This window comes from Hippocampus zosterae, chromosome 3 (genome assembly GCF_025434085.1).
Source record: "Hippocampus zosterae strain Florida chromosome 3, ASM2543408v3, whole genome shotgun sequence".
NCBI classification, from domain to species: domain Eukaryota; kingdom Metazoa; phylum Chordata; class Actinopteri; order Syngnathiformes; family Syngnathidae; genus Hippocampus; species Hippocampus zosterae.
Genome location: NC_067453.1, coordinates 29,350,562 through 29,369,902, shown reverse-complemented (window position 1 = coordinate 29,369,902; position 19,341 = coordinate 29,350,562). Strand labels below are relative to the sequence as shown.

The following is a 19,341-nucleotide window of genomic DNA, read 5'->3' as shown; positions in this document are numbered from 1 at the left end:
ATCCTGCGATGGGGTGACATTATGACGAATACAACGTGCTATTTCCTGGCAAGGAAATTGGCGATGGTCTAGCTGTCAATTTTCAGCTTTTGTAGGTACTTGCAGAGAAATAACAGAGGCGTGACCTCCGTATTTCCTCAAAGTGTAAAAAGGGTTGTGTCGATAGCAAAGTGTGGACCGGAGACTTTTAACACCCCCCGATTATCTCCCTTCAATTAATGTCACCCGCCCGCACGGCGCCCAAATGATCCCGCCGTCCATCTTGCTTTCTGCATTAAATTAACTCAATTGAAGTGAGCTAATTACGCTCATGGGGTTCTGGCGGGTTCCAAATGGATGAAACGCAGCCTTTTTCAAACCAAACCGCATCATGAGCTGCAACACCACGTCAAAGGGAAAGCTAAACTCTTCGCGCCTGATGCTAATCCTGCGTCGGCGATTTAGCAGCGTTGGGAACGATTGAATCGCTGAGCTATGAAAAGCCTCTCGACGAGCTAAGTCGTCTCCTGAAGGACGAAAGGCACGCTTATAAATAGACTGGAATAGCAGCAAAAACGAGCATCCGTCTGCAGTACTTCCAAAATCGGTTTCAGCGACAACATCCCAGGCAGCATTCAAGTCTCGCGTGTGTTGACGCAGCCAAGAAGAAGAGGCAGAGAAGGCCCCCCAACAGTTGTGGTTCCCACAGAGCAATGAGGACATCGAGTATGCCTGTGTGAGTATTGTCGCGTGCTCCCTGCGTGTCCAAGTAGCAGCCGTTTGAAGGTTTAGAAATGGCACCTTTGCGAATTTCAATGAGCCCGTCAGTGGCATTCTACTAGCGAGCTTTTGTGAGACAAAATGAAATGGTTTCGTTTTGCTGTTTAAATATGGATTCTGTTTTGTTTTTTGATTGAACGTAAAATTTCAGCCGTGAGTGACGAGCACACTTTCGCCTCTTATTTGGACAACTGTGCGTGTGAGTGTGTGAGTCTTCTTAGCATTCTGTAAAAGTGATGTTATATGATAGCTTGCTACCATATTACACTTTAAACGCTGTCAAAACTCATCGAAATGTTTCAAGCGTGTCCGTACATAAAGCAACTTTTAAAAAACGGTGATGATACGGTCTAGTATACGGTGAGTGTGATCAACGGGGGTTTACGTGACTTATTTTGACACTTTTGCATTCGTTTGGAGGTTGCACTTTTGTGTAACGTGTTGTTTTTGTTTTGATTGGCAGAGTGAAGCTGGGAGCCAAAAGCAAACAAATGCGGGCAAACACAGCGGCCCCCGACCACCCTGGGAGAGAGAAGGCCGCTATTGTCACTCCGGCCGGCGGCAGGATGTTGGCCAAGCCGTGTTGGTGTGCGGCGTGCCAACGATGACATCACTCCGAAGGTCCTGAAGGAGGAACTGATAGCACACAGCCAGCAGGCTGCCAACACATGCGCAACACAATGAAAGAGTGTGTGTGTGTGTGTCTCTTTCATGCCACCACAAAGATTTCCCCACGCTGCCTCTGAGCAGCGTAAATACCCACAATGCCTTTGGTGCGCAGGCCGTATCTGGAACGCCATCCGCAGACATCTCTCTGGAGCCTGCCGCCGAAATTGCGTGTCGCAGCATGGGTGCATTTTCATTTCTGGCATCCAGCGGAGGGAAGTAAGGACTCAAAATATTTCGACGCTATTTCCTGCAGGTATTTTCACTTCAAAATTCAATTTCTTGACATTCTGTTTTTACGCCTCACATCCAAGCATCTGTTGATGGCAACGCCGTGTACAGAAGCAAGCAAGCAATGGCTAAAGTTGTTATGCTACCAAAATTAGCTCATGACAGGGAAAAAAAATCTGATTGGATCGAGGCTTGGCTTCATGGCAGCTGTTGGTGAGAGGGGGGGGGGGGGTACAGATATATTCGAATGTAGAGCGGACACTAGCACTTCCCAGACGGTTTGGCGGTTCGGATTCCTGGCTTTTGGTTTCAAAGCTGAGCGACCTGAATGTCAGCATCTTACTGTGGACCCATACACCAGACTTCCTCAGAAACAGACCCCAGAGCGTAAGACTGGGAAACAATTCATCCTCTACTCTTGACTCTAAAGATGGGGACACCTCAGGGATGCGTCCTCGGTCCCCTGCGCTCTCCCATTCCCCACAGCAACACCAACGTCGAATTTGCCAACAACACAACACCCTTGTAGGACTTACAGAGAACAATGAGTCAGTCTGACATCCCTCGCCATGGGCAGACATTTACAAACCTCGACCTGAATGTAATCAAGTCGAAAGATAGACCTCGGAAAATCTCGGCGTAGTGAGCGCAGTGCTACACGGCTACCTTGACGGAGAGGCTGGAAAGTTGACTTTCCATTGTGCCTCGATGGGCCGTTCCATCTATCGATGGAAAAAGAGCGCAAGAATGTCACGTTCCGCCGTGTTGCGGACGACTTAAGGACAAAGTGATGAAAATGGGGCCTTGTGGAGCGGCTTCGGGGAGGTTAAAACCCCAATTCATTCAGAGGTGGCAGGCTGTTAAATTGGCTGCACAACTATTAGTGGGCCACTGTCTGAATTGAGAGTCCCTCTGGGAATTGCCCCCCCGAGCGTCTTTTCTCAGTGGCGGGCAATCAGTGCCGAATAAAAACAAGTGCCGATCTGCGTCTGCAGGACGATCCAATAAAGCCGTTCGCCGTATAGATTTAAATAAGGACGGTCCCCCGGTGCGGTGCATGAATTGGTTCTTTCTACGTTGAGTTCAGGGGAAAGGCTGAATATTCTCTGGACTGCTCTGTGTCTCTAAGTACCCAGTGATTGACTCTCAAGCGGTCCAGGGTGCAATCTGCTCGGACTGGCTCCAAATCAGCCCTTCAAAACTGCGTTGCTGAATAGACGACGCGTCGCGATCATTTTTGTTCCTGGCATTTCAAATCAAGTGAGCGGCCGCGTTGTCCCACGCAAAGCTCTCGTGAATCCCTACGTGTGCCACGTCAGGAATGAAACCTTCACGGCGGGGTTCGGGTGTATCTGTCGGGCGCATGGCGGAGTCAGCAGATTGGAGAGGGCGACGGGAAATGGAAGCGAGGTCTATCGTGAGGGGGGGGGGGGGGGCTTGTCAAGGAGGGATCGATGTTTCCCGACGCCGCTCTGCACCGACAGAGACGTCGGCCGGCGCCGCGCTCGACTGCGACGCGGGCCCGACAGGCGAGCCCAACGGCTATTCCACGTGTCAGCCCATCACATTAGCGCTCCTTTTTCATCTCTTTGGAGGTTTTTTGGTGTGGGGGGGGGGGGGGGGTTGCTTTGTCATCATGAGCTCTCTGGGCACACGGAGAGTGTAGCATCAGGCGCCCCACTAAGAAAATTCTGCAGAAGACGAGGGAGGCTCATGTAATTTATGGAAAGGAGGACTGCAGGGGGGTAGGGGGGGGGGGGATGAAATGCTGAAACCCCTGAGGTAGAACAGAAGCTGTTCTAACTTCCAATTCCTTCATATTGCCACTGTGCAGTCTCTGCTGGTTTGCGGTCTCGAAGGTAGAATTGATCTTCCTTCATCTCTGGCTCGTTGATGTCGTGAATTACAATTATTATGATTTATTTTGCTTAAATGAAGATACATGAATGAATAATAGCAGTCAATAATAATATAATAATAATCATCTTCAGTCAACCTAGCATGCATGTCTTTGGAATGAGGGGGGGCGGGGGGGCGCTGAGCTGATGTATATTTTACATTTACAATTAGCTTACTGTATTTTCTTTTTGCACTTGTTTAGTTAAGAATAAAAAAAACTCTTGGAAGTTAGTTGGATTGTTTTGTTGTTTCAATGTTTTAGGTTAATTGCTTTTTAGACGTCCTTAAGTGTTTTGTTGCTTTAAGCATTGGAATTCCTATTTTTAGACCACTCCGATTGACGACAATTAAGAACGTTTCTCAAAAATGAAGCGTCTTATTCAATGTTCACATGCACGGAGAGTGCATTCTTGTTAGCATAAGCTCGTCTTTAAACTGTTGTTCTACATGCTACATTTCAATCCTCCGACTGAATCATTGTTTAAAATTGTCATCACCAGTGTCCTGAAACAAATTGCGTCGGTCCTCAGAAATTAGCGGCTGTGAAAAAACGGTTTCGTCCCAATTTGGCAAGCCATCGAAACTCTCCAGACGGACACTGAGCCGCGAAAACGAAAGAGGCCTAACCCTTTAATAGGACGACTTAATGAAGTACGTTAACGAGTTGGTCCTGGAAGAGTCATGAGGCGCTGCAGGCGCTTCATAATACACATTAAGCTACTTAGACACATTAGATGAGATGGAGCAGTGTGTGTGTGCGTGTGTGTGTGTTTCCGTGAAGATGATCTCAATCAATGGACCTCATCTAAATGAGCCGTCTGCTCTGTCATGTGATCCCGGCGTACGACGAGCCGGCTGCTAATCTTCAAGCCCGCAAGTCTCAGTGTCTCCATAGTGAGCTGCAAATTCCGTCGGGACACGGCTCATCTACCCACTCCGACTCAAAAACAACAACAGAAATAGTCTGAACAGCTTCCAACCTTCTGGGGAGATGTTCCATTTATAGAAAATGATAGGACCCAAAAAGCCTCCCTGAGGAACTCCGCTGATAATTGTGACCGATTGTTGCTTGGTGTAACTGTATGTTCTAAACACGATGCTGGTGTACGATAGGGTTTGTGGGTGAAAGCATTTGGCTCCCCGCATTTTCTGCAACGATAACACTTTCCATTCTTTTGGGAAGTGTGAGAATCTTGTTACAGCACACTTGACAATAAAGTTGGACTGACTTGACTTCGACAAACGTCATTTGTGTGGTCAGAGGTCAGTGGTGCTGCTCTTACTCTGTATTGTGCTTCAAGGACGAGCACTGTTCAACCCTGACAAAAAAAACTGTTGGATCTAAAACTCTTCCCTGAGGGACTCCATTCAAAATGGTGACAGATGACAAAATGTGATAGATATACTATATCAGACGATACTGCTATTTCCTCGTCACAAGGACGAGGAGGCCTAAAATTCTCATTCTGCGGAGAGCCATTCTTAATTTTGTGGCTTGAAAGTTGATTAGATTTCTTGACATGTCTTATAAAGTAGTGCAAAACATTTCTCTAAACTCTGGGTTTGACGCAGAAGAAGTAACATGAAGTGCAAACTATCTTGACCCGGATCTCGTAAACATACTGCGCGCCATTATGATCATAAATGGTCGTAATTCAGCCATGCAGATGGTTCATCTTTCATCGACGCCTCCACGAAATGAGATCAAAAAGCCCTCGGCTCATTTGCACAAAATTTTTTAGATTTGTTTTTTTTTTTTTTGTATTTATATTTCACAACGCTGTGCTAGGGCGGCCCAGTAGCCCAGTGGTTAGCACGTCGGCTTCACAGTGCAGAGGTATCGGGTTCGATTCCAGCTCCGGCCTCCCTGTGTGGAGTTTGCATGTTCTCCCCGGGCCTGCGTGGGTTTTCTCCGGGTGCTCCGGTTTCCTCCCACATTCCAAAAACATGCGTGGCAGGCTGATTGAACACTCTAAATTGTCCCTAGGTGTGAGTGTGAGCGTGGATGGTTGTTCGTCTCTGTGTGCCCTGCGATTGGCTGGCAACCGATTCAGGGTGTCCCCCGCCTACTGCCCGAAGACAGCTGGGATAGGCTCCAGCACCCCCCGCGACCCTAGTGAGGATCAAGCGGCTCGGAAGATGAATGAATGAATGACTGAACGCTGTGCTATTTTCCTTTCAGTGTGCCGGAACGGATTCAGGGCACTGGAATGGATTCAATGAGGGAAAATTCATTTGATGTGCAAGTGAATTGAAAGTTGCGCTTGTTCATGGAACAAAATAACTGCGCGGACCCGCGCTACAGTCTAAATCTGAACAGGTTTTGCCGAGTCACTACTCCCCCAATTGACCGTAGCTCCAATTGTGACAAAAACTCACTGATGTTTTTCTGTACGCACGGATACGTAGCATACGCACGCACACACACACACACAAACACTGCACGCACTGCAGTGAGGCGCCGTCACCACGGCATGAATGAATCATCAGAATCAGAAAGGAAAAAGCGCTCCGGCCACAAACCTGCGCGGTCACTAAATGACGCCATCGCATCATCGAGCCGGCAGCGGCATTGCCGAATCGGTGACCATGACGACAACACTGCCGCCGGCCTGCCGGCGCATGAAGAGAGTTGTGCCTGCCGGCTGCGGGGTCACTGGGTTCGTTTGGCAGAATCTGCGCCATCTCTCGCTCATTTTTTTTTTGCGCAGGTGCTCGAAAGCAGAGAGGAGGCGGTTGTTTGTCTGTCTAACCTTTAGCAAGGTGGGACAACAAGTCGACCGGTCAGCGACAGCATTAATCCCGTTACTTTGGGATCAAGCCTTGGACGACTGCCTCGTCTTATGTCAAGCGACATTTAAATGACTTGATCCTGCCCTCCTTCTTTCCCTCCACACTACATAAAGTGCAGCAAAATTTAAAAGAGAAAAAGGTTCGAATTGACAATGCAGCACGCACGCAAAACGTCAGCACGGAATGACACCAACACGTACCTTGGCGATGGACGTGACACTTGGCCGGAGAGTTGCGCGACTACGGGGAAGAGATGAGCGGCGAACGTGCATGCGCGCGCACGCGCGTGTAGACGGAGGAGGAGGAGGAGGAGGAGGAGACTTGGCAGATGCGGCGGCGCGGCGCCGTGCTGTGCGGTGCCGCGCTCGCCAGTATGCGGCAACAGCCGTCTGCAGAGAGCTGTGCGTGTGCTCAGTGCAGCGCGCTGGGGGGGGGGGGGGGGGGGGTGGAGTGAGGGAGGAGCGCGCATGGGCTCAGCGCGGAGTCATACGGACCGGACCTTGGTCTTATTAAAAAAAAAAAAAAAAAGAAAAGTGGACCTAAAGCATTTCTAGTTGAGGACAACTGATGTATAGTAAGGCGTTTTTAGCCCCCCCAAAACCCGACCATGTATAGTAAAGCGTTTTTAACCAGAAAAAAAAACATGTAAAGTAAAGCGTTTTTAACCGAAAAGAACGACAATCTATAGTAAGGCGTTTTAACCCCCAAAAAAACCAACCATGCATCTTAAGGTGTTTTTAGCCGAAAAAAAATGACCATGTATCCTAAGGCGTTTTGAGCCGAAAAAAAACGACCATGTATAGTAAGGCGTGTTTAGCTGAAAAAAAAAACGACGTAGTATAATAAGGCGTTTTTGGCCCCAAAAAAACGACCATGTATAATAAGGCACTTTTAGCCACAAAAAACGACCATTTTGACCCGAAAAAAAAAAAACCGACCATGTATAGTAAGGCATTTTTAGCCGAAAAAAACCCGACCATGTATAGTAAGGCGTTTTAGCCACAAAAAAACGACCGTTTTTAGCCATAAAATACAACGATGTATAGTAAGGTGTTTTTAGCCGAAAAAAACCAGACCATGTATAGTAAGGCATTTTAGCCACAAAAAACGACCATTTTGACCCGAAAAAAAAAAACCGACCATGTATAGTAAGGCATTTTTAGCCGAAAAAAACCAGACCATGTATAGTAAGGCATTTTAGCCACAAAAAACGACCATTTTGACCCGAAAAAAAAAAACCGACCATGTATAGTAAGGCATTTTTAGCCGAAAAAAACCCGACCATGTATAGTAAGGCGTTTTAGCCACAAAAAAAACGACCGTTTTTAGCCATAAAATACAACGATGTATAGTAAGGTGTTTTTAGCCGAAAAAAACCAGACCATGTATAGTAAGGCATTTTAGCCACAAAAAACGACCATTTTGACCCGAAAAAAAAAACCGACCATGTATAGTAAGGCATTTTTAGCCGAAAAAACCCGACCATGTATAGTAAGGCGTTTTAGCCACAAAAAAACGACCGTTTTTAGCCATAAAATACAACGATGTATAGTAAGGTGTTTTTAGCCGAAAAAAACCCGACCATGTATAGTAAGGCGTTTTAGCCACAAAAAACGACCATTTTGACCCGAAAAAAAAAACCGACCATGTATAGTAAGGCATTTTTAGCCGAAAAAAACCCGACCATGTATAGTAAGGCGTTTTAGCCACAAAAAAACGACCGTTTTTAGCCATAAAATACAACGATGTATAGTAAGGTGTTTTTAGCCGAAAAAAACCCGACCATGTATAGTAAGGCGTTTTAGCCACAAAAAACGACCATTTTGACCCGAAAAAAAAAACCCGACCATGTATAGTAAGGCATTTTTAGCCGAAAAAAACCCGACCATGTATAGTAAGGCGTTTTAGCCACAAAAAAACGACCGTTTTTAGCCATAAAATACAACGATGTATAGTAAGGTGTTTTTAGCCGAAAAAAACCAGACCATGTATAGTAAGGCATTTTAGCCACAAAAAACGACCATTTTGACCCGAAAAAAAAAACCGACCATGTATAGTAAGGCATTTTTAGCCGAAAAAAACCCGACCATGTATAGTAAGGCGTTTTAGCCACAAAAAAACGACCGTTTTTAGCCATAAAATACAACGATGTATAGTAAGGTGTTTTTAGCCGAAAAAAACCCGACCATGTATAGTAAGGCGTTTTAGCCACAAAAAACGACCATTTTGACCCGAAAAAAAAAAAACGACCATGTATAGTAAGGCATTTTTAGCCGAAAAAAACCCGACCATGTATAGTAAGGCGTTTTAGCCACAAAAAAACGACCGTTTTTAGCCATAAAATACAACGATGTATAGTAAGGTGTTTTTAGCCGAAAAAAACCAGACCATGTATAGTAAGGCATTTTTAACCGAAAAAAACGACCTTGTATAGTAAGGCAATTTTAACCGAAAAAAACCCGACCTTGTATAGTAAGGCGTTTTTAGCCACAAAAAAAGACCGTTTTGAGCCGAAAAAACGACCATCAATAGTAAGGCGTTTTAGCCACAAAAAAACGACCGTTTTTAGCCGTAAAATACAACCATGTATAGTAAGGTGTTTTTAGCCGAAAAAAAACAGACCATGTATAGTAAGGCGTTTTTAGCCGAAAAAAAACAACATAGTGTAGTAAGGCGTTTTTAGGCCGAAAAAACGACATAGTATATTAAGGCGTTTTTGGCCCGAAAAAAACAACATGGTATAGTAAGGCGTTTTTAGCCCGAAAAAAATGACATAGTATAGTAAGGCGTTTTGGGCCCCAAAAAAACGACATGGTATAGTAAGGCGTTTTAACCCCCAAAAAAACCAACCATGCATCCTAAGGCGTTTTGAGCCGAAAAAAAACGACCATGTATAGTAAGGCGTGTTTAGCTGAAAAAAAAAACGACGTAGTATAATAAGGCGTTTTTGGCCCAAAAAAAACGACCATGTATAATAAGGCACTTTTAGCCACAAAAAACGACCATTTTGACCCGAAAAAAAAAAACCGACCATGTATAGTAAGGCATTTTTAGCCGAAAAAAACCCGACCATGTATAGTAAGGCGTTTTAGCCACAAAAAAACGACCGTTTTTAGCCATAAAATACAACGATGTATAGTAAGGTGTTTTTAGCCGAAAAAAACCAGACCATGTATAGTAAGGCATTTTAGCCACAAAAAACGACCATTTTGACCCGAAAAAAAAAAACCGACCATGTATAGTAAGGCATTTTTAGCCGAAAAAAACCCGACCATGTATAGTAAGGCGTTTTAGCCACAAAAAAACGACCGTTTTTAGCCATAAAATACAACGATGTATAGTAAGGTGTTTTTAGCCGAAAAAAACCCGACCATGTATAGTAAGGCGTTTTAGCCACAAAAAACGACCATTTTGACCCGAAAAAAAAAACCCGACCATGTATAGTAAGGCATTTTTAGCCGAAAAAAACCCGACCATGTATAGTAAGGCGTTTTAGCCACAAAAAAACGACCGTTTTTAGCCATAAAATACAACGATGTATAGTAAGGTGTTTTTAGCCGAAAAAAACCAGACCATGTATAGTAAGGCATTTTTAACCGAAAAAAACGACCTTGTATAGTAAGGCAATTTTAACCGAAAAAAACCCGACCTTGTATAGTAAGGCGTTTTTAGCCACAAAAAAAGACCGTTTTGAGCCGAAAAAACGACCATCAATAGTAAGGCGTTTTAGCCACAAAAAAACGACCGTTTTTAGCCGTAAAATACAACCATGTATAGTAAGGTGTTTTTAGCCGAAAAAAACCAGACCATGTATAGTAAGGCGTTTTTAGCCGAAAAAACCCAACATAGTGTAGTAAGGCATTTTTAGGCCGAAAAAACGACATAGTATATTAAGGCGTTTTTGGCCCGAAAAAAACAACATGGTATAGTAAGGCGTTTTTAGCCCGAAAAAAATGACATAGTATCGTAAGGCGTTTTGGGCCCCAAAAAAACGACATAGTATAGTAAGGCGTTTTAACCCCAAAAAAAACCAACCATGCATCCTAAGGCGTTTTGAGCCGAAAAAAACCGACCATGTATAGTAAGGCGTGTTTAGCTGAAAAAAAAAACGACGTAGTATAATAAGGCGTTTTTGGCCCAAAAAAAACGACCATGTATAATAAGGCACTTTTAGCCACAAAAAACGACCATTTTGACCCTAAAAAAAAAAACCGACCATGTATAGTAAGGCATTTTTAGCCGAAAAAAACCCGACCATGTATAGTAAGGCGTTTTAGCCACAAAAAACGACCGTTTTTAGCCATAAAATACAACGATGTATAGTAAGGTGTTTTTAGCCGAAAAAAACCAGACCATGTATAGTAAGGCGTTTTAGCCACAAAAAACGACCATTTTGACCCGAAAAAAAAAAAACGACCATGTATAGTAAGGCATTTTTAGCCGAAAAAAACCCGACCATGTATAGTAAGGCGTTTTAGCCACAAAAAAACGACCGTTTTTAGCCATAAAATACAACGATGTATAGTAAGGTGTTTTTAGCCGAAAAAAACCAGACCATGTATAGTAAGGCATTTTTAACCGAAAAAAACGACCTTGTATAGTAAGGCAATTTTAACCGAAAAAAACCCGACCTTGTATAGTAAGGCGTTTTTAGCCACAAAAAAAGACCGTTTTGAGCCGAAAAAACGACCATCAATAGTAAGGCGTTTTAGCCACAAAAAAACGACCGTTTTTAGCCGTAAAATACAACCATGTATAGTAAGGTGTTTTTAGCCGAAAAAAAACAGACCATGTACAGTAAGGCGTTTTTAGCCGAAAAAAACCAACATAGTGTAGTAAGGCGTTTTTAGGCCGAAAAAACGACATAGTATATTAAGGCGTTTTTGGCCCGAAAAAAACAACATGGTATAGTAAGGCGTTTTTAGCCCGAAAAAAATGACATAGTATAGTAAGGCGTTTTGGGCCCCAAAAAAACGACATAGTATAGTAAGGCGTTTTAACCCCAAAAAAAACCAACCATGCATCCTAAGGCGTTTTGAGCCGAAAAAAACCGACCATGTATAGTAAGGCGTGTTTAGCTGAAAAAAAAAACGACGTAGTATAATAAGGCGTTTTTGGCCCAAAAAAAACGACCATGTATAATAAGGCACTTTTAGCCACAAAAAACGACCATTTTGACCCGAAAAAAAAAAACGACCATGTATAGTAAGGCATTTTTAGCCGAAAAAAACCCGACCATGTATAGTAAGGCGTTTTAGCCACAAAAAAACGACCGTTTTTAGCCATAAAATACAACGATGTATAGTAAGGTGTTTTTAGCCGAAAAAAACCAGACCATGTATAGTAAGGCATTTTAGCCACAAAAAACGACCATTTTGACCCGAAAAAAAAAAACCGACCATGTATAGTAAGGCATTTTTAGCCGAAAAAAACCCGACCATGTATAGTAAGGCGTTTTAGCCACAAAAAAACGACCGTTTTTAGCCATAAAATACAACGATGTATAGTAAGGTGTTTTTAGCCGAAAAAAACCCGACCATGTATAGTAAGGCATTTTTAACCAAAAAAAACGACCTTGTATAGTAAGGCAATTTTAACCGAAAAAACCCGACCTTGTATAGTAAGGCGTTTTTAGCCACAAAAAAAGACCGTTTTGAGCCGAAAAAACGACCATCAATAGTAAGGCGTTTTAGCCACAAAAAAACGACCGTTTTTAGCCGTAAAATACAACCATGTATAGTAAGGTGTTTTTAGCCGAAAAAAACCAGACCATGTATAGTAAGGCGTTTTTAGCCGAAAAAAACCAACATAGTGTAGTAAGGCGTTTTTAGGCCGAAAAAACGACATAGTATATTAAGGCGTTTTTGGCCCGAAAAAAAACAACATGGTATAGTAAGGCGTTTTTAGCCCGAAAAAAATGACATAGTATAGTAAGGCGTTTTGGGCCCCAAAAAAACGACATAGTATAGTAAGGCGTTTTTAGACCGAAAAAAAAAACAACATAGTGTAGTAAGGCGTTTTTAGGCCGAAAAAAACGACAGTATAGTATGGCGTTTTTAGGCCGAAAAAAACGACATAGTATACTAAGGCGTTTTTAGGCCGAAAAAAACAACATAGTGTAGTAAGGCGTTTTTAGACCGAAAAAAAGGACCATGTATAGTAAGGCGTTTTTAGGCCGAAAAAAATGACATAGTATAGTAGGGCGTTCTTAGCCCGAAAAATCGATTTCCACTGGTAGTGTTTTGCTACACACGCCAGCTTTCGGTCCAGTTATGTGTGAAACTACAACTTACCTGGAAACCCTCGAAAGTGCATGTCAAATACGCCTATAGTGCCATACTACTCACAGTTACTGGTAGTGTAGAGGTATACACGCTGGCATTCGGTCCAGGCAACCTCAGTTCAAACCCTGCTCACTTATGTGCGAAAATAGAGTGCTTACTTTTTCCTGGAAACCCTCGAAAGTGCATGTCATATATGCCTATAGTGCATGACAAGTCACAGCCCCTGTTGGTGTAGAGATATACACACCTGCATTTGGTCCAGGCAACCCAGGTTCAAATCCTGCTCAAGTTATATCTGAAAATTAAATAGTTCCTTTTCTTCCTGGAAACCCTCAAAAGTGCATCTCAAATACACCTATAGTGTAGGCCAAGTTACAGTCACTCGTGGTGTAGCGGTATGCACACTGGCATTCATCCAGGCAACCCCGGTTCAAACCCTGCTCAAGTTATGTGTGAAAATTCAAACCCTTTTCTTGGAAACCCTCGAAAGTCCATGTCAAATACGCCTATAGTGCAGGACCAGTCACAGTCACTGAAAGTAGAGATGCATGCGCGGGTTCAAACCCTGTCCAGTGACAGCATAAATGTCTGTTCCAATAGCCTAAAGCTGGGACATGGTGTTGGACATAAGGCGTTTTTAGGCCGAATAAACAACCATGTGTAAGGCGTTTTTAGGCCGAAAAAACGAAAGGCGTTTAGTCCTTACTATACTATGTCGTTTTTTTCGGGCCAAAAACGCCTTACTATACTATGTCGTTTTTTTCGGGTCAAAAACGGCTTACTATACTATGTCGTTTTTTTCGGGTCAAAAACGGCTTACTATACTATGTCATTTTTTTCGGCCTAAAAACGCCTTACTATATACCATGTCGGTTTTTTCGGGCCAAAAACGCCTTACTATACATGGTCGTTTTTTTCGGCCTAAAAACGCCTTACTATATTACTATGTCGTTTTTTTCGGGCCAAAAACGCCTTACTATACATGGTTGTTTTTTTCGGCCTAAAAACGCCTTACTATACTATGTCGTTTTTTTCGGGCCAAAAACGCCTTACTATACATGGTCGTTTTTTTTGGCCTAAAAACGCCTTACTATACTGTCGTTTTTTTTCGGGCCAAAAACGCCTTACTATACATGGTTGTTTTTTTCGGCTAAAAACGCCTTACTATACATGGTCGTTTTTTTCGGCCTAAAAACGCCTTACTATACATGGTCGTTTTTTTTTCGTTGAAAAACGCCTTACTATACATGGTCATTTTTTTTTGGCTAAAAACGCCTTACTATACATGGTCGTTTTTTCGGCCTAAAAACGCCTTACTATATATGGTCGTTTTTTCGGCCTAAAAACGCCTTACTATACATGGTCGTTTTTTTCGGCTAAAAACGCCTTACTATACATGGTCGTTTTTTTTTTCGTTGAAAAACGCCTTACTATACATGGTCATTTTTTTTTGGCTAAAAACGCCTTACTATACTATGTCGTTTTTTCGGGCCAAAAACGCCTTACTATACATGGTCGTTTTTTTCGGGCCAAAAACGCCTTACTATACTATGTCGTTTTTTTTCGGGCCAAAAACGCCTTACTATACATGGTCGTTTTTTTCGGCCTAAAAACGCCTTACTATACTATGTCGGTTTTTTCGGGCCAAAAACGCCTTACTATACTATGTCGGTTTTTTCGGGCCAAAAACGCTTTACTTTACTATGTCGTTTTTTTCGGGCCAAAAACGCCTTACTATACTATGTCGTTTTTTTCGTCCTAAAAACGCCTTACAATACATGGTCGTTTTTTTTCGTCGAAAATCGCCTTACTAAACATGGTCGTTTTATTCAGCTCAAAACGCCTTACTTTACATGGTCGTTTTTTTTCAGCTGGTCTAACAGGCTTTTCCGGATGATGACCTACCGACCCAATACCTCCAGTCCCTTGCTCTCACACCTACCTTCCTACCTACTCTTATACCTCCTACCCACCCCCGCATACGCATCTACCGAGTAGCCTGCGCACAATTTATGCAACAACAAAAAACTAGCCTGCGCTGTGCGTAATGGATTCTACGAGACGACAACACCACAAACGGTGTTTGGCCATTCAACGGCACAATAAACAAGTCATAGGCAACGGTGGTTGCAAATGTAAACTCTTAACCTGACTCGCTGCCTCCGGCCACTTGAGTGTTTTACTGGAAAACACGAGCCCGGGCAACGAGGCGCAATTCAAAGGAGCCAACTCAGCAGAAAAGGCACTTCCGCAGAGATTCAAGGCAGGGCCTCCTCAGCGGGAAGCGATAGCAGCAGCTGACACTCCTCCTGCAGCAAGTGCTCTCCATCTATGTCAGTGTGTGTGTGTGTGTGTGTTGAAAGATAGGGGAGGAAACACGCAAGAGTGATGGCACTTTGTTCACAAGGTCAAAGTGGCCAAACAAGAAAGGGAATCTTGGCCTGATTGAGCGCTTGAGTAAAACCCGAGGGAATGGTGAAACCTCCCCAGCCTTTCTTTTCCTATCAGATGCACGCGCGCGCACACACACACACACACACACACACACACACACACCTCTTTGAATTTATGCTGCGACAAGGTGAACCAAACAAGCCGACCTGCTGTGTCACTTGGCCCTGGAGGTCAGTACAAGGAACTGTTACGCAGCAAAATTGAAGCGGGCCTGTCTTGCTTTACTGCCTGTTCAGCCATAATATCATCGTGACTTCAATGACAAGCGCCTACGGACCGTCACTACGACATTTCAAGATTGAAAAGCAGAGGAAGTAACAATTTTACTAAGCTGGCTTCAGTATTTAACGCGTGGGGGGGGGGGGGGCTAATGAATTGTAGGGGGGTTGACGGTTTCCGTCAATCTTCAACCTGCAACTTGCTCAACCGTTACGATTAGTGACCCTAGCAGATGGGTTGTTTGAAACTTTTGGGCATGGCGACTATGCTACTACACGGCGTCCAAGAATTGTTTGCGCAATGCCGCATTCTGCCGATGCCATTAGGGGGGGGATGTGTCAAGAGCGGAAGGCTCAAGACTGGCGCTGCTTTGACTCCGAGCGGGATGAGTCATCAAACGCAATGAGGAAAATTCCCCTCTCGCTCAAAATCGTGACACCTCAAAAACACACGTTTGCTTTCCAATTAACCATCAGAATGAGCAACAAACTTACAAGCTAGTAGGCCTAAAAGGAGGCTATCGTTACATTTAATGGTACTGGCTTCTTTAACAGCTTGAATTAAAAAAAATAGAATTGTGGAACGATTTCATTGAAATGCAATGCAGATAAGTACAATGAAAAAAATGGAACCTCTATCAATAAATGAATGAAAAGAAAACAGAAGGTCCCAGTGGCCCTTGTACATGGGTTTAAAAATAACAAATAAAAAAATGGACGCCACTGCTAACATGAGACACAGTTTGAACATTTAATTCATTGATTCTTCGCTTACCACTAGAGGGAGCCCACGTCACACTCAGTATCCTACATTGTCGGCTTCGGAGCCAAATTTAGCTTTTCTGGCACTTGTTCTTGAAACTTTTTTGCGGGTCCACTCAGAGAAGACATGACAAGCCAACGCCACATTGCTCATTGAAACTTCACGCCTTTCATCCCCGTCGAGCGTCCATCCAATCGGCTCGTACTGTCGAACCTTACGAAAGCGATTAAATCTCAAAGGTCAGAGGCGGAGAAGAATGGTGCTAAACCGGCATTAGCAAAAGCAAAGATATGCGACGTGAGCTAAGAGGCTAAAACCGCCAATTGTTCGGATTTTTGCAGTAAAAATACTCTTTTAAGCCCACGGTGATAAAGTCTGAATAACGTACGAGGGAAATGTATCAGTGAGGAGAACAAAACAGGAAAGGATGAAAGCACATTATTCTCTTTCACTCCCGAAAAGGGAAAAATTTTAGGAAGTTCCGGGAGATTCGCTTGAAGACAAAAGAGCTCCTTGTTAACTTTTGACAGACAAAACTTTTTGGTGAACTTTGGCAGCTTTTATGCTAACAACAGAGGAGTCAAATGACCAACATTAAACTTTTTTTCTTTTGGATAGCTCTTAAAGAAAAAAAAAGTGGGGGGAGGGGTAGGTTACATTCATCGGTCAAAAAAAAAAAACTGATTTGCTCATGAAAACCAGACTACATGTTGAAAGAAGTTAAGCAATGTACATTGTATGCATCCAAACACAACACATAAACAAATTCCTGCACTGACGACGAGCGCAACTCTGATCCTGGAACATTTTGTTGACTGAAGGTCATCCCCCAGTCAACTTTCTTGGATCAATGACACCTTTGAACAAGTTGAAATCACGCTAATGAAACCTTTCCGTCTCCGTCTTGGGCCGCAGCGCGTAGGCCCAACGTCGACTTTCCCATGGTGGACGTCTTTGGGCAACGCGATTCCCTTTTCTCATCTATTTCTGACCACCGCGCTCCATTGAAGTGCTATTGATCGTCCGCGTGCGCGTTTGCTCGTCAATAGAGGCAGGCTCCCCCGTCCTTATCCACGCAGCGGATGTCGACTCAGCCCATGTGCGGCGCCCGGGGTTTAAAGCCAAGATGGCGGAGCAGCGTTTAGCTGTTATGGTGCAAACAAATGTTGCTTTTTTTTTTAGTATGGCCTTTTGCTTCTTTCTTTTTTTTTTTTGAGAGGGTATAACAATTTAGTATCCTTCATACTCCTTTGATTAAATAAAAATCTACAAATCCAATTTACATGATTCTGTATCTGCAAAACATTCACTGCGTTATACGGGGAGATGTGTTTTCTTAACAGGCTAGTTTATCTCAACAATGTTTTTAGAGCAACACTGCCACCTATTGTGCAGTCAGAGAACACAAAGTGCCTACGGACACCCATTCCACTCGCGATCAATACAGCCAGTTAAGAAAGCTGGCTGTGTTGTTTGCTGTGCAAGCACTTTAAAAAGATGAGGATGATTATTGTATAAATAAGGACGGGGGGGCGGGGGGGGGGGGCAATGATGAGGACGGACCACCAAAACAGGGTCAAGTGCTCATCTTATAAATAAACCACCACTCTGCACTGACCTTTGACATCGCAGGAAAAATGGGCCGAGTGGCGCGCTATGAAGAGCTGCAGCTGCTGCTCAAGGTCGCATCGGACGAGGTCCACATCCCACGATCGGATTCCTGTGACGGAAGAGGCGGGAAGAAGCCTTCAATCCCTGAGGTATCTATAATATGATGAACAGCAAGTTCCAATCTTTTCACCGTCTCATTTTAATACGCTTTTGAATTCCCTGGGTAAGAACAGGAAGTGAGATTTTGTTTCGCTCCACTGAGATAAATCGCACTGGAGCTTTTTTTTGTGGTATGACCTTAAAATCGTTCCTCACGGGAGAGCACAGTCTGTTCCGACAAATGCTGGCTCACTCTTGGCTCGAGTTCTGCAATAGCCTGGTCGCATGAGCAGGGAGAAAATGAACATCATTCGCAATAAGAATATGAAGGTACTGCGGACGAGTGGTGAGCACGTACAGTACACGTCACACGCTTCTGAGGTTGGCGGTTCGAATCAAGGCTCAGGCCTTCCTACGTGGAGCCTACGGTAGATGTCGTCCCCATCCGCTACCTTCCTCCATTCGGGTCACTAACTTGTCAAGATGTGCCCAGCGATCGCCTGTCATGACTCGCTGTAATCGCGCAAAACGATACCGGCTAACCTGCTAGTCTCTCGCACAAAATGGATCACTTTAACACGTTTCCTTGACCCGAAATTACAAGGGCTGTGCATGAATCCGTACTGACTCGAAAGAATCGAACTGGCCGTTAAAAACCAACGACAAGTCAGAATTTTCCATTTCAACTCAATTGGGTCCATATTGTGCCGTGTATGACGGACGTACTGTAGCATGGCAGAATGAATCGGGCCAAGCGGCGAGCTAGCAACAAACGCTTTCATGAGAACCAAAAGGATTTCTGTTGGCCGTAGCCACGGCAAGACGACGACGCTAACCGCTGCATTCGTCCAACATCCCCTCTTCTTCTAAATTATCATTGTTTTATCACAGACATATTTCAAATAGTAGTAACCTAATTCTGCTCTGACGTTGTCGCTCTGAGTCGCAACACACTAGGCAAACAATTTTAGCCATCTAGAGGAAGAGGGGAAAAAAAGCGAGTTACATGACTCAGCAGAAATGACACCAGCAAAGCTGATTAAAATAAGCCTGAGGTTAAGTCCTCAATTTTTGTTACCGTTTTAGCATGTAATGTAGTGCGTCACTTAGACAAATACAACTCTAATGTTCATATGATATATACATAAAAAAGACAATAACTTTGCTCTCGACCAGTTAACATAACAGAGCTAGCTACCACAGCTAGCGTGTCCTACGCTTCTGGGGGGAAAAGCTAACATTGCTTTGCAACACAGTTCCTGTCATTAGTCTTCCAATGTATATGTAACTATTGGAAATGATTTATTAAGCAATATTTTTTATGCCAGATGCTTTTCAGGTGCCAAACCACCAAAAATATGTGCTATGACAAACTCGAGTATTTGGTGGCTGAACTCAAAAATGTGGCGCTCGATTGGTCTGCATAAATCCAATGGCTCACTTGAGACTGCGTTGGCCCACTGGTGTAATGCTGCGCCAATATTTACAGTTGGTTGGTTATGACGTCCAAACATTGGCACAAGTTGAACACTTCTCACGCGGGACATGCAGCAGAGCTCCGCAC

At 43.7% G+C, this 19,341-nt stretch overlaps 1 protein-coding gene and 1 long non-coding RNA gene across 2 annotated transcripts in view; both read right to left on the bottom strand.

Moving 5' to 3' along the window:
• map1ab (microtubule-associated protein 1Ab) overlaps positions 1–19,341 on the bottom strand; it is a 35,661-nt gene that overhangs the window by 15,826 nt on the left and 494 nt on the right. Inside the window, exon 2 of the mRNA XM_052061954.1 lies at positions 17,686–17,787. Coding sequence (XP_051917914.1) covers positions 17,686–17,787 — 102 coding nt within the window. The remainder of the gene's footprint in view (positions 1–17,685; positions 17,788–19,341) is intronic.
• LOC127598391 (uncharacterized) lies at positions 12,754–13,244 on the bottom strand. The gene is made up of 2 exons (XR_007961909.1): positions 13,038–13,244; positions 12,754–12,879 (listed from the first exon to the last, which is right to left on the bottom strand). It is a non-coding gene; the product is annotated as an uncharacterized LOC127598391 (long non-coding RNA).